This window comes from Euleptes europaea, chromosome 12 (assembly GCF_029931775.1).
Source record: "Euleptes europaea isolate rEulEur1 chromosome 12, rEulEur1.hap1, whole genome shotgun sequence".
NCBI classification, from domain to species: domain Eukaryota; kingdom Metazoa; phylum Chordata; class Lepidosauria; order Squamata; family Sphaerodactylidae; genus Euleptes; species Euleptes europaea.
This window is the reverse complement of record NC_079323.1, coordinates 9207140-9220639: the sequence shown is the minus strand read 5'-3', so window position 1 is coordinate 9220639 and position 13500 is coordinate 9207140. Positions and strand designations below refer to the sequence as shown.

General features: G+C 46.1%; 1 protein-coding gene across 3 annotated transcripts in view; it reads left to right on the top strand.

The window, feature by feature from the left end:
* PICALM (phosphatidylinositol binding clathrin assembly protein) overlaps nt 1-13500 on the top strand; it is a 91580-nt gene that overhangs the window by 49963 nt on the left and 28117 nt on the right. For all 3 annotated transcript variants that reach the window (XM_056858078.1, XM_056858076.1, XM_056858075.1), the window contains exons 10-15: nt 1019-1142; nt 2868-3004; nt 4538-4638; nt 9404-9547; nt 10567-10647; nt 12652-12759. In XM_056858078.1, the coding sequence (XP_056714056.1) occupies nt 1019-1142; nt 2868-3004; nt 4538-4638; nt 9404-9547; nt 10567-10647; nt 12652-12759 (695 nt within the window). The remainder of the gene's footprint in view (nt 1-1018; nt 1143-2867; nt 3005-4537; nt 4639-9403; nt 9548-10566; nt 10648-12651; nt 12760-13500) is intronic.

The window sequence follows — 13500 nt, the reverse complement described above, 5'->3', positions numbered from 1 at the left end:
GCCTTTTTTGGGGAGGAGCAGGTTTCCTTTGCAGGGGAAAAGACAGATACCATTAGCAGCCTCAGGAGTGTTAGTGGCGACGGCTTACACTGCTAGTTTCTGTAGAGAGCCAGCGTGATGCAGTGGTTAAGAGCGGTGGTTTGGAATGGTGGACTCTAATCTGGTGAACTGGGTTTGTTTCCCCACTCCTCCACATGAAGCCAGGTGGGTGACATTGGGCTAGTCACAGCTCTCTTAGAGCTCTCTCAGCCCCACCTACCTCACAGGGTGTGTGTTGTGGGAAGGGGGAGGGTTGATTCTCCCTTAAGTGGTAGAGAAAGTTGGCATATAAAAGCCAACTCTTCTTCCTCCTCTTCCTCTTCTTCCTTCTCCTCTTTTTTCTCCCCCCTCTTCCTCTTCTTCCTCCCTCTTCTTCCTCCTCCTCCTCCAGCACAGTGCCATCAGAATTGCTGCTGGCTAATTTTTCGAAATCTAAGATGACTGGCGTGAGCTTTGGCTGTCTCAGCGCTACCTTTCGTTGCCCACGTTAGCTCAACAAACATTTGTCCCTCTCCTTTCCCTTGGACTGACAATCAGTGGTGTCACAAATTCCTCACTCATTAGTTTTCTTACTAAGCTGACCGCCTTCTAGTTTCTGGAAGGATGTAGCTGCTTATCAGAGCAGAGAATTGCCGAGCAATGCAGATGGAAGTGTGCGTGTGGGTCTAATCTTGCCTTCAGTTCATTTGCAGTAGAGATAGAGAGCAATACAGTCATAAATTTTTATTTTGAAGGTTAATGAACGTAGCTTGTAGCCTTTGGGGCTTATTAACCCAATTTAAACGAGAGTGTTAAGGAAAGCTGGCTGTGTGGCTGTAGGCTAGCCCGGTGAAATCACTGACAGTCCACCCATCTTTAATCACTCAAGTCTAGAAAGTTGAACTCTGCTTTGTAGTAACTGTTTACAAATCATTCGAGCATCTTTTCCTGTCATGTCATGTACGTAACTGCCGGGTTTCCTACTGTCAACTTTTCCTAGGGCTACTACCCTCTCCAATGCAGTCTCTTCCCTTGCAAGCACCGGCCTGTCACTCACCAAAGTAGACGAAAGGGAAAAACAAGCCGCACTAGAAGAAGAGCAGGCACGTTTAAAAGCTTTAAAGGTAGGTATGTTTTCTGGATTGTCCCATCACAGGGTTTTCAGAGAAATAAGTAGGTTCTAGATCTAATCAAGTCTGAACTGTTCCTAGAGGCTACAGTTGCTAAACTGAGGCTATTGTACTTTGGTCACTTCGTAAGAACTAAAGAAAAGAGGGCCACACCAAACCTAACGAAGACCAACCAACCCCCCCCCGCCAAAAAACAACAATACAGCAATTGGTGCAAGGGAAAAGTATTTAATAATTAAATTGCCCCTATGCTTTTCGCATATGCTTCCTCAGGGGGATCTTTCTTAACTCAAAAGTCCCAAGCTAGCAATGATTGGGACATTTGAGTTAAAGATCCCTCTGAGAGGAAGCGTATACGAAAAGCGTAGGGGAAATTTAATTATTAAATACCTTTCCCTTGCACTGGTTGCTGTTTTTGGTTTGTCCACATTATGAGAAGACAAGAGTCACTGGAAAAGAATAATACTAGGAAAAGTTGAAGGCAGCAGGAAAAAGAGGAAGACCCAACATGAGATGGATCGACTCTATAAAGAATCATATCATAGAGTTGGAAGGGGCCATACAGGCCATCTAGTCCAACCCCCTGCTTAATGCAGGATCAGCCTAGAAAGGAAGCCACAGGCCTCAGTTTGCAAGACCTGAGCAAGGCTGTTAAGGATGGGTCGTTTGGGAGGTCATTAAATTCATTGTGCTGCTATAACTGAAAAGTGACTTGATGCCACTTAACACGCATACGCATGTTTTCTGGGTAATGTGGTTGTGCTCTGTTAGTGGTTGAGCATGGCGTTTGAAGTTGAAAAGTGTGTGGCTAGTTTGCACATACAAAGCAGAAGTCCCAGGCCCGGAGAAGCTCGTGGTACAGTAATATAGGATGTAAGGTGCCGTAGTTCTCTAGTTTTTGACATGATTTATCAGATGTTGCAGAGGGCTGACCACTTTTACCAAAGGTAGTTTCAGAGGAATAGCCATGTTGGTCTGCAGTAGAAGAGCTAGATTCTAGTCCAATATATCATGCCAACGTCTTGGATAGCTGGACGTTACTCCCAAACACCATGGGCTTCTCGCCCATGTATTTGTGGAGCCGTTCCAGAGGACCTAATTCATTACACCTTATTCTGTCCTCTTTACACAGAGCCCAGACTTAAATTTCTCGGAGGGTTTCTAAAGGGCCTAAATCTTTCTCCAGATCCAGAGAAGCTGCTCTTTCTCCTATCAGACGCCAATCCTGATGTTTCCTACAAAGTATCACTCTTTGCTTTAGCAGCTAACAAAATCTGAGCTAAAGCTGTTTTTAATCAGGGAACTTAACATATTTAAATACTAGTTTCTTGTGGATCAGACAGTTTTAATGTTATTTTAATGTTTTGTATGGTGGATTGTGATGGCCTTTGGCCGCAGACAATAAACTTTATCGCTGTCGAGTCCAATAGCAGGCTGTAAGCTTTCGATAGTCGAAGCTCCCTTCATCAGATACAAGTAGGAACAGAGATCCCACTTTACTGAAATTCCCTTTTTTGTGAAGGATCCCCCTTCAGAGTGATGGTGCCTATGAATATTTGGCGAGTGGCTGATTTATCATCCTAAAGAATGCCCCCCTTTTAACCCAGCATTTGTTTGCTGGTGTCTGTCGCGCTGGACTTTGTTCAGCTTAACCTTGGCAGTCACGTAAGCACTTCTTGTTTCCGGGTTTCTAATACCAGCTCTGTTTCATGCCAACAGGAACAGCGTCTAAAAGAACTCGCAAAGAAACCTCATACCTCCTTAACTACTGCCTCCTCCCCAGTGTTCAATGCAGCAGGAAGCATAATGACCACACCAGCCATCGACATTTTTTCCACACCTAGCTCTTCAAACAGGTATGTCTTTGCTCTCCACCCCTAATTGGTAAAGGTTGCTTCTAGCTGGAGGGCGTCTTAAAGATGTAACAGTCCCGTAAAGTTTTTTTTTTTAATTGTGTAATTCTTTGGCTGTGATGTAAGCCAGAAATAAGACTCGTTGGTTAGTGCCAAGGGATAATAAGCCATGCATCCTGGATGGATGCACAAGGAAGACACGAATACAGAAGAAGACTTGGGCAACAGCCCACAATGCACATGGATTATTGGAGATTTGTCCCATCTCTGGTAGTCCATGACCTGTATTGTTACTGGCCATGTGAGGACCAAGATTTAGGACACTCATCCATATGGACATTCACAAGATATTGCAGACTCCTTAACGCTTCTCTAGAAGAGCCAGCATGGCGTAGTGGTTAAGAGCGGTGGATTCTAATCTGGAGGAACTGGGTTTGATTCCCCACTCCTCCACATGAAGCCTGCTGGGGTGACCTTGGGCTACTCATTGTTCTTTCAGAACTCTCTCAGCCCCACCTACCTCACAAGGTGTCTGTTGTGGGGAGAGGAAAGAAAGGCAATTGTAAGCCGGTTTGATTCTCCTTAAAAAGGTAATGAAAGTCAGCATATAAAAACCAACTCTTCTTCATCTGGATTTGTAATTAAGTATAGCCTGGCATCTAGAGATGGCTTATTAACTTACAATTCTGCCTTATATAGAATCTACATCATGGGTATCTCTGGCTCAGGGCTGTCCACTCTGACTGACAGAAGTTCTCCGGGGTCTTGGGAGGAGAAGGCTAAAGGCTTCTAAAGGCTATTGGGGGTGGGGCGGGAAGACCTGTAATAAAAGCTTGAACTCTCAGGAAGCCGTAGTCTGTATCCAGTACTGCAGCAGTGTCAAACATAAGGCCCGCGGGCCAGATCCGGTCCCTTGAGAGCTCTTATCCGGCCCGCAAGCCAGCTAAGGCAGCCACTCCCCCCACTCTAAATCTTGGCTGGTGAGGCATGGCCCGGCCTAACCAAGTGACATTTATGTCATATCCAGCATGTCATATGTAATCCAGCGTGGTGTAAAGGTTAAGAGCGGTGGTTTGGAGTGGTGGAGTCTGATCTGGAGAACCTGGTTGGATTCCCCACTCCTCCACATGAGCAGCGGGGTCTAATCTGGTGAACTGGATTTGCTTCCCCACTCCTCCACACAAAGCCAGCTGGGTGACCTTGGGCTAGTCACAGCTCTCTCAGCCTCACCTACCTCGCAGGGTGTCTCTTGGGAGGGGACGGGAGGGTGATTGTAAGCCGGTTTGATTCTCCCTTAAGTGGCAGAGAAAAGTCGGCATATAAAAACCAACTCTTCTTCTTCATCATCCAGCCCTCATAACAATTGAGTTTGACACCCCTGCAGTACCCCATTCCTTGCTCTTTGCGCACTAGAATAACAGCACTTGCATAACCTTGTGTGTAATGGGTAGAGCAGTTCAAAGGGCTGGGTACGTTTCATGGAAGGACGGTGTCTCCAGAATCCCGTTTGATCGTTGCACTTGCCTCTTTCTTCAGCACATCCAAGTTGCCAAATGACCTGCTTGACCTGCAGCCAACGTTTCATCCGTCTGTGCATCCTATATCCTCTGCGCCCCAAGTAGGAGGGACCTGGGGAGGTAAGCGAACGCGAATCTTTCCCCAGTTGGGATATGTTTTAATTAAAAAAAAAATGCAGAAAGAGTCCATTTTAAAACCTGCCTCCAAAGTTCTGTGAATTTGAAGTAGAAATCCCTGCTATTTCTGCCTTGACATCATACAGTCAACTTGAGGCTTTTTGCTCACGGAGAACTAAGCCCTGAAATACAAATTCTTCCAATACAAGGATTGGAAAGGAAGCATCATTAGCAGCTGCGCTTAAGAGTTTTTGGTAGCTCGCGATATCCTGCCATTTAGTCTTTGAATGTCACACCCTTTCTAGAAAGTGAATTAACCTGTGACTACATAGGCTGTGTTTATGCAGGTGAAAATTCTCGTCCTCCCTTCCCTGGAGAGCTTGCATAGGTTTTACCCATTTTTCACTTGCACATACATACCATTAATTCAGATTCCTCTAGATGTACGGACACTGTTGATATGTAAGGCAACAGGTAGGAAATGACGTGGTCCCATTTCGAATATGCTTTGCCAACAGGTCCTGAGAGGCATCTGGAAGCTTCTAACTTTGGGTCTTGATTCCTTGAATTGCCACTTCAGCATTAAGTTGCCTGCTGTCTCTATGCAATCGCTTGAACACACCTTCTCTGTGCTTGGAGTGTCCATTATCATAGGATTGTTGTTTAATGTGTGAATTCCTTTCAGCTGCAAATTAATCTTGTGGTTTATTGAAGGGGCAAAGGCTAAGAGGGCAGGCGTATTGAGGGGGCATTCATTTCTCTCTGTGTGGCAGCAGAGTTAGCAGCCAAATTGGCTTGTTTTGTAAGCAATAGCATCCCCACTGTGGAAGATGCTATTACCAGGGTTGTCTAGAAAGCAGAAGAAAATAATTGATATAGAAACATAAGGGTTGCAAGGGACCACCAGGGTCATTTAGTCCAATCCCCTGCACAATTCAGGAAATTCACAACTACCTCCCCCACACACCCCCAGTGACCCCTACTCCATGCCCAGAAGATGGCCAAGATGCCCTCCCTCTCATGAACTGCCTAAGGTAATAGAATCAGCATTGCTGATAGATGGCCATCTAGCCTCTGCTTAAAAACCTCCAGGGAAGGAGCACTTACCACCTCCTGAGGAAGCCTGTTCCACTGAGGAACCGCTCTAACTGTTAGAGGATACTTCCTAATGTCTAGACGGAAACTCTTTTTATTTAATTTCAACCCGTTGGTTCTGGTCCGACCTTCTGATCCGACGTACATAATCTTGCAAACTGAGTGTGTTTTTTTCCTGGAAGATGATATGCCACTTTCAGGCTTTTTACTCTATCTGTCATTTGGTAAACTTGCTCTTCTCTTTAAAAAACAACAAACAAAAAACCAAGCTCTTTACAACAGGTAGTATTTAATGGGGTTGACTTTTAAATTGAGCAAAGGCTTTGAAGGGTCAGCCACGTTGGCTGCTCTCACAGACTCCTTTGCACAGGCAGCAAGTCCTCTAATCTCATCCTCCCCAAGGTGAATGAGCGGCCGTAGCTTCAGGTAGAGTTTTTCCTTTACGCATCTCTGTTGTTCGCTCCCAGTTCTGCACCTAGAAACGAGGAGCAGAGGTACATAATCGGAGAACTCCAGCGAACCTTCTGCTGCTGTTTTGCAGGGGTCATGTGTATCAGTAGTGGTGTTACCAGGCACCTAGTTAACTTGCATTCTGAGCACTGTTGCCTTAACCACAGCGTGGTGTAGTGGTTAAGAGTGGTGGACTCTAATCTGGAGAACCGGGTTAGATTCCCCACTCCTGCACATGAGCGGCGGACTCTATTCTAGTGAACCAGGTTTGATTCCCCACTCCTCCACATAAGGCCAGCTGGGTGACCCTGGGCTAGTCACACTTCTCTCTGAACTCTCTCAGCCTCACCTACCTCACAAGGTGTCTGTTGTGGGGAGGGGAAGGCGATTGTAAGCCGATTTGATTCTCCTTAAAAAGGCAGAGAAAGTCAGCATATAAAAACCAACTCCTCTTCTTCTTCTCTAGGGAGGGCAGGCGATAGTGGGGCGAGTTTGGAATCCCCGCAGTGGATGCCAAGACCCTGCTTCTTGCTCTTCTTCATAATGCTTTCAGGTTGCAGAGGAGCTGGTTGGGGGGTCCCAGCCATGGCTGCAGTAGAAGGCTGGTTAAATGGCGACCCACTGTTCTCCAGGGACACTGTTCCCCAGGGACACTGCGTAGCAAAGTTTTTGTGGTGGTGGAAAGTGCCGTCAAGTTGCATCTGACTTTAAGGCGACCCCGTAGGGTTTTCAAGGCAAGAGATGAAGAGGTGGTTTGCCATTGCCTGTTCTGCGTAGCAACTCTGGACTTCCTTGGTAGTCTCCCATCCAGATAACTCACCAGGGCTGAACCTGCTTAGCTTCTGCGATCTGGTGAGACGGGGCTAGCCTGGGCCATCCAGGTCAGGGCGACAAAGCTTTTACTGTAGTATATTTTATCCTACCCTTCCTCCAAGGAGCTGAAGGGTAGTATATATGGTTCTCCCTTCCCAATCCTATCCTAGCAACAAACCTGTGATGTCATTGAGGCTGAGTCTTTGTGACTAGCCCTGGGTTGCTTGGGAAGCTTTGAGGGAAAGTGAGGATTTGAACCTGGGTCTCCCAGATGGTGGTTCAGAACTCCTAATCCCTGGATTTGATTCCCTTTGCTCACATGGGAAAACATGTGAAACATGGAAATGAGCACAGTGTGGGGTCTTCAGATTAGGGGCAATGATGAAGTCAAGGTCGAGTCCTTGGGTAACTAGTTCCCCATTCCTCACTATGCAGAGCCAGTGTGGTGGAATGGTTAAGAGCAGCGGACTCTAATCTGGAGAACCAGATTCAATCCCCCCGCTGGACTCTAATCTGGAGAACCAGGCTCGATTCGCCACTCCTCCACACAAAGCCTGCTTGGTGACCTTGGGCCAGTCGCAGTTCTCTCTGAACTCTCTCAGCCCCACCTACCTTACAAGATGTCTGTTGTGGGGAGGGGAAGGGAAGGCGATTGTAAACCGCTTTGAGACTCCTTAAAGGTAGAGAAAAGCGGGGCATAAAAACCAGCTCTCCTCCTTTTCTTGGGGCTGTGTGGACAACTGAGATGGTTATTGTCCCAGCATGTTCAACAAGATTCATACAGGAGCATGTTACAGCTTGACTGCGCAAATGGCGGCCTGCCTGTGGCGGCACCATTTGCGGACGGTTGAATATTCCCCCAAGCATTGTCTTCCAACCACAAGAAAACAGCCGCATGAAGACCAGTGTACACCTAGACTTGCCTCCTGTGCCGTGTGACTTAATACCTATAGCTTTCCCTGTCTATTTTGAGACAGGGCATGCAGTGTGCTAGGCACGCAATTTCAGCATGCTTTCCACACACAAATCAGCAACTGCACTGATTGCCGTGTTGGTGTGTCGTAACACAAATGCGTACCAGAGGTGGTTATCGGTGGGTGGGGGCAATCCAGAGCCGGGACATGATCACTCCCTAACGCCCCGCCAGGTCAACTGTTATCTCTCGAGGGACTTTCCCTCAAAATATTGTCGAAGGCTTTCACGGTCAGAGTTCATAGGTTCTTGTAGGTTATCCGGGCTGTGTAACCGTGGCTGTGTAACCGTGGTCTTGGAAAGACCACGTCAGGAAAGAAAATTCCAAGACCACGGTTACACAGCCCGGATAACCTACAAGAACCGACTTTCCCTCAGTTTCTCTTTAGTGCTTTAGCATAAAATCAGCCATGGCAAGAAACCATCCCAGGGTTGCCTCCTAGTAAGCCGGTTTGAGACTCCCTTAAGTGGTAGAGAAAGTCGGCATATAAAAACCAACTCTTCTTTTTGAACATGAGAGAGGCATTGGGAGTTTTACTATCATGTGGACTGTGAGCATAGCTGGATTTAAGAAAGGACCTAAGAAAGGGGATTTTTTATTTTTATCATTTAAAAAAAAAGCCAAATCCAGGCCTAGAAACAGCTTTCTCCACACCCTTGTATCTTTCTTCGCCTTTTGCACTTAATTTTAAGTTAATGTATTTCAAGAAAGCTGGATGCAGGATGGATGTGGTATTGAAATGAGTTGTTATTTTGAATTTAATAAAGATTTTTTTTATTTTTATTTTTTAAAAGAAAGCCCTAAGAAAGAAAGGAGAGTCCCGTGGCGCAGAGTGGTAAGCTGCAGTACTCCAGTCAAAAGCTCTGCTCACGACCTGAGTTTGATCCCAATAGAAATCGGGTTCAGGTAGCCGGCTCAAGGCTGACTCAGCCTTCCCTCCTTCTGAGGTCGGTAAAAGGAGTACCCAGCTTGCTAGGGGTGAAGTGTAGATGACTGGGGAAGGCAACTGCAAGCCACCCCGTGAATACAGTCTGCCTAGTAAACGGTGTGACGTGACGTCACCCCATGGGTCAGGAATGACCTGGTGCTTGCACAGGGGACTACCTTTACCTTTAAGAAAGAAAGGAGGAGATTATTCAAGTTAGAGGGGTTTCAGCTCATTGGCATCAAGGGGGATTCTGTTGTCCAAAAACCAGTGTGGGTGCAAGATGAAAACGCCTTCAGGGGAAAATGCCTGTTGGCATTTCAATTAATGGAGCACATTTATTGCTGTTACCCAGTTCTGCAAGCGGTCTGAATGCGTTCAGGGTGTGCCAGGTACTGTTCTTTCTCTTAAACTTCTAGCGCTGCTGCTCACACTGTTCTCTTTATACTAATGTGCCGGCTAACTCTGTTTCCCCCCCACCCCATCTCTTCTCCTCTGCTTGGCTCGCGCAGATCCCTTCACTTCTACCGCTGACACTGTTGACGATGCCATCCCAAGCCTAAATCCTTTCCTCGCAAAATCTAGCGATCACCTTTCTGTCTCTTCTGACGTACCTCCTTTCACTACTAGGACACCTACTCATGAGATGTTTGTTGGTAAAGTACCTTCTGACTAGCTCTCTCCACCCCTCTTTTTTCCCTCTGAACACTTCAGGGCAAATCTAGGATTTTCAAAAGATGCTTTCTTGTCCCTGGGCAAAAGCTTATTAGTTTTAGTTCGCCGTCTTCGATATTTGTCAGAGAACTACAGGATTCCCAGTTCCAGCAAAAATCCCAGCTCTCCCAATGGATAGGTCCATGCAATGGTAATGAGTAGGAATTTGGATCTGGCGAGTTCTTGAGAGAAGAGAGGGGAGGTTTTGTATTCTATCCTATTGTGGTTGTCCTGGCATATGCAGGAATTGGTGGAGCCCCGAGCACTTTGTACGCTTTTCTAGCGTTCTCACTACACCAAAGCTTCATTGCTTTTTTTCAGTGGCAGTCATATCAGCTCCATTATTAAGCACTTACCTGAATGACAGTAGGCGGGACTTCCTGTTGGCTGGACGGCAGGTTGTAGGCAACCAGACGTAGGCACCCCTGGGACCCCGAATGCATCCAGACGTGGATGCTCAGTCTCATTAGATTCTGTCCTGCGTATGGCAGAGCGTCTTCTAAGAAGCATAGCATCCCAAGGCGACTGTGTCAGGCGTATGGCTTGCAATTTAACTCTTTCTGGTTCTCCAGATCACTTCAACCCATTTACTGAACCAAACCCTTTTGTGGCAACCAAATGCGCATCTACTGTTCAGCTCTGCCACTTTACTTCAGGTATAATATAAATGCCTTTGAGGGTTTTACACTTGCGGATCTCTTCAAAGGTGTAAAACGTGGCATTTGATTTTTAAAAAAATTATGGTAGATGTGATATACACCCTTTTTAGTGTCCCACTGTCTTTAGCTGCTGTAAAGCTTTCCCCTTTATAGAAGCTGTCGCTTAGACTGCCTGTTTGTGTTTTAGAGTACATGTAGATGTAGCTTCCAGCTACTTAACTAAACAGACTTTGAGTATTTCTGGTTCTGTCTTTCTGTGTAACATTCCTTCTTTGCTCTTCTACTTCATGTGCCTTTATCAGATTCTTTTTGTGGTCCGCAAGCTTATCCTAACGCTTCCCATTTCCGCAGTGAGCCCTCAACTGTAGCTGGTCTATTTGGAGGTAGGTGAAACCCTTTCAAAGCCCAGGAACCAGTTAAGTTTTTTTTTTGCGGGGGGGAGCTTTTTAATTAGCAGCAGTAACGTTCCTCTAAGCTTTGGGGTTTTCCTTAGTTGCCAGAATAATGAAGTTTCATAAATCCAAAGTAATAAATCTCAATCTGTTGACATAGCTTTGTAGCTTCTGATTGGTTAACTCAGGGGTCCCTAGTGTGGTGTCCCTGGGTGCCATGACACCCGCCGACACCTTTTCTGGTTCCTGCCAAGTGTTTTTAGGAAGTTTATGATGCTGAAGCGGACAATAGCATTATTAATGTAGCACAGTATGTGTCTTAAGTGCTGTCAAGTCGCTTCCGACTTGTTAAGTAGATTATTCAGTATTTTTTTACTGTATCTTTTTATTCCTTAATGAGGGGTGCTCAGCTTTAGCAAAAAGACTCCCCCCCCCAAAAAAAAGATTGTATGCAGATCTACAAAACGCACGCAGCATTTGACCTGTTTACAGCACTCTATTCCGACTTCTGAATTAAATAGATGATATGATGTAGATCATTGGTACTCACTCAGTGGCTCAGGAGTGACGTTTGGCTCTTTGACGTGCCTCTTGCGGCAGCTCTGAGTGTGGCGCCTGCCACGGGTTTCAGCGAAGTGGGCAAGGCCCTTGCTCTGTAGGGCTGATGGTTAAAAGGTGATTCCCGCCTGGCAGCAGCGGCCCCAGAGGATCGATTCTGCTGCCAGCCTCCCAGAGGGGCAGGCCTCATGCCAGGGACGGAAGCGCATGCGACTCCTTTGGTTGGTAATTGTGAACATGGCTCTCCATGAAGCATGGAGTGAGTGCCACCGATGTAGGTTCTAAAGAAGGGGTGTAAAATATAAGGCCCACGGGCTGGATCCAGCCCCTTGAGAGCTCTTATCCGGCCCATGAGCCAGCCAAGGCAACCGCACACACACCCCACTCTCGATCTGGGCTGGCAAGGCATGGCCCAACCTGACATTTATGTCATATCCGGGCCTCGTAACAATTGAGCTTGACACCCCTGTTCTAAAGCTTTGCTGAAATATTTGTGGCTTAGTGACACAAGCACAAGGAAAGCTGTCTGGATTGGGAAGGGAGAACAAGATAATACCAGTTCTAGGAATGTTTTAGATTGAACTTCGGATGTTGAAGCTGGGGGGATGACATTACTCTCACTTTGCTGGAAATCCGTTCAGTCTCGTGGTGACAAAATACAGTAATTCACCGTTCCATCTTGTGGCACTGTCACACATGCTGAATAATGTACTTTCAATCTACTTTCAGTGCACTTTAGCAATTGTTTGCAAGTGTAATTTTCCATTTCACACAGTAAAAGAGCCAGCGTGGTGTAGTGGTTGGGAGCGGTGGTTTGGAGTGGTGGACTCTGATCTGGAGAACCAGGTTTGATTCCCCACTCTTGTACATGAAGCCAGCTGAGTGTCCTTGGGCAAGTTACAGCTCTGTTAGAGCTCTCGCAGCCTCACCTACCTCACAGGGTGTCTGTTGTGGTAAAGGGAAGGTGATTGTAAGCCGGTATGAGTCTCCCTTAAGTGGTAGAGAAAGTCGGCATATAAAAACCAACTCTTCTTCTTCTAAAATCCTGCTGCAAAGTGCATGGAAAGTGGCTTGAAAGTGCATTATTCAGCATGTGTGAAAGCACCCATGTTCTGAAGGGTTCTGCCTTTTCTGGTTTACCGTATGGGCCAGGGAAAGACTTAATAGCACTGTACAGTTATAGCTAAGCATATGCTCACCTCTCTTCTGTAGGCACACGAAGATGCTAACTTGAACACGCCACTTCTTGCATCATAAATGTCTCCTTCCAGTTGACGTTGGAAGCTGTTGCTGCAAAGGGAAACTTTCCAGAGCCCTTAATCAGTGTCTGAACACACCCACAAACCTGCTGTAGCCGTAGAGCTTCTATCTGCGTGGAGTTGAGAGATCTTGTCCTGTGCCATTAGCAAGTCTAACTGTGTCAACATCTCTTTGTAGGCTTCACTCCATCTCCTGTTGCCCAACCCCAGCCTTCTGCAGGCCTTAATGTTGACTTTGAGTCTGTGTTTGGAAACAAAACTTCAAATGTGCCAGTGGATTCTTGTGGTAGGTGTCTTGAAATTACCACTTCGTAATAGCTGTTGCTTGGCTCCATCATCAAGCAAAAGGGAGACTGCAGCCAAGAAATCAGAAGGAGATTGAGATTGGGAAGGGCAGCCATGAAAGAGCTAGAAATGATTCTTAAGTGTAAGGATGTGTCATTGGCCACCAAGATCAAGTTAATTCATGCCATCGTATTCCCTATTACTATGTATGGGCATGAAAGCTGGACGTTTAAGAAAGCTAATAGGAAGAAAGTAGATTGGTTCTTGTAGGTTATCCGGGCTGTGTAACCGTGGTCTTGGAATTTTCTTTCCTGACGTTTCGCCAGCAACTGTGGCAGGCATCTTCAGAGGATTAACACTGAAGGACAGTGTCTCTCAGTGTCAAGGGTGTAGGAAGAGTAATATATAGTCAGAAAGGGGTTGGGTTTGAGCTGAGTATTGTCCTGCAAAAGTAATGTGCTAATCATTGTCCTGTAAGTATCAAGATAATGTGCTAATGATGGTATGGTATGTTAATATGGAACCATTGTATCCTGAAGTGATCTGTTAATGTGTGTAATCCAAAGCTAATCTGCATGGCTATTGTTGAATGTTGTCTTTGTTAGTCTGGAGGTTTTTTAGAACAGGAAGCCAAGCCTTATTCATTCTTAAACTCTCCTCTTTTCTGTTAAAGTTGTGCTGATGTTTATGAATTTCAATGGCTTCTCTGTGCAATCTGACAAAATAGTTGGTAGAATTGTCC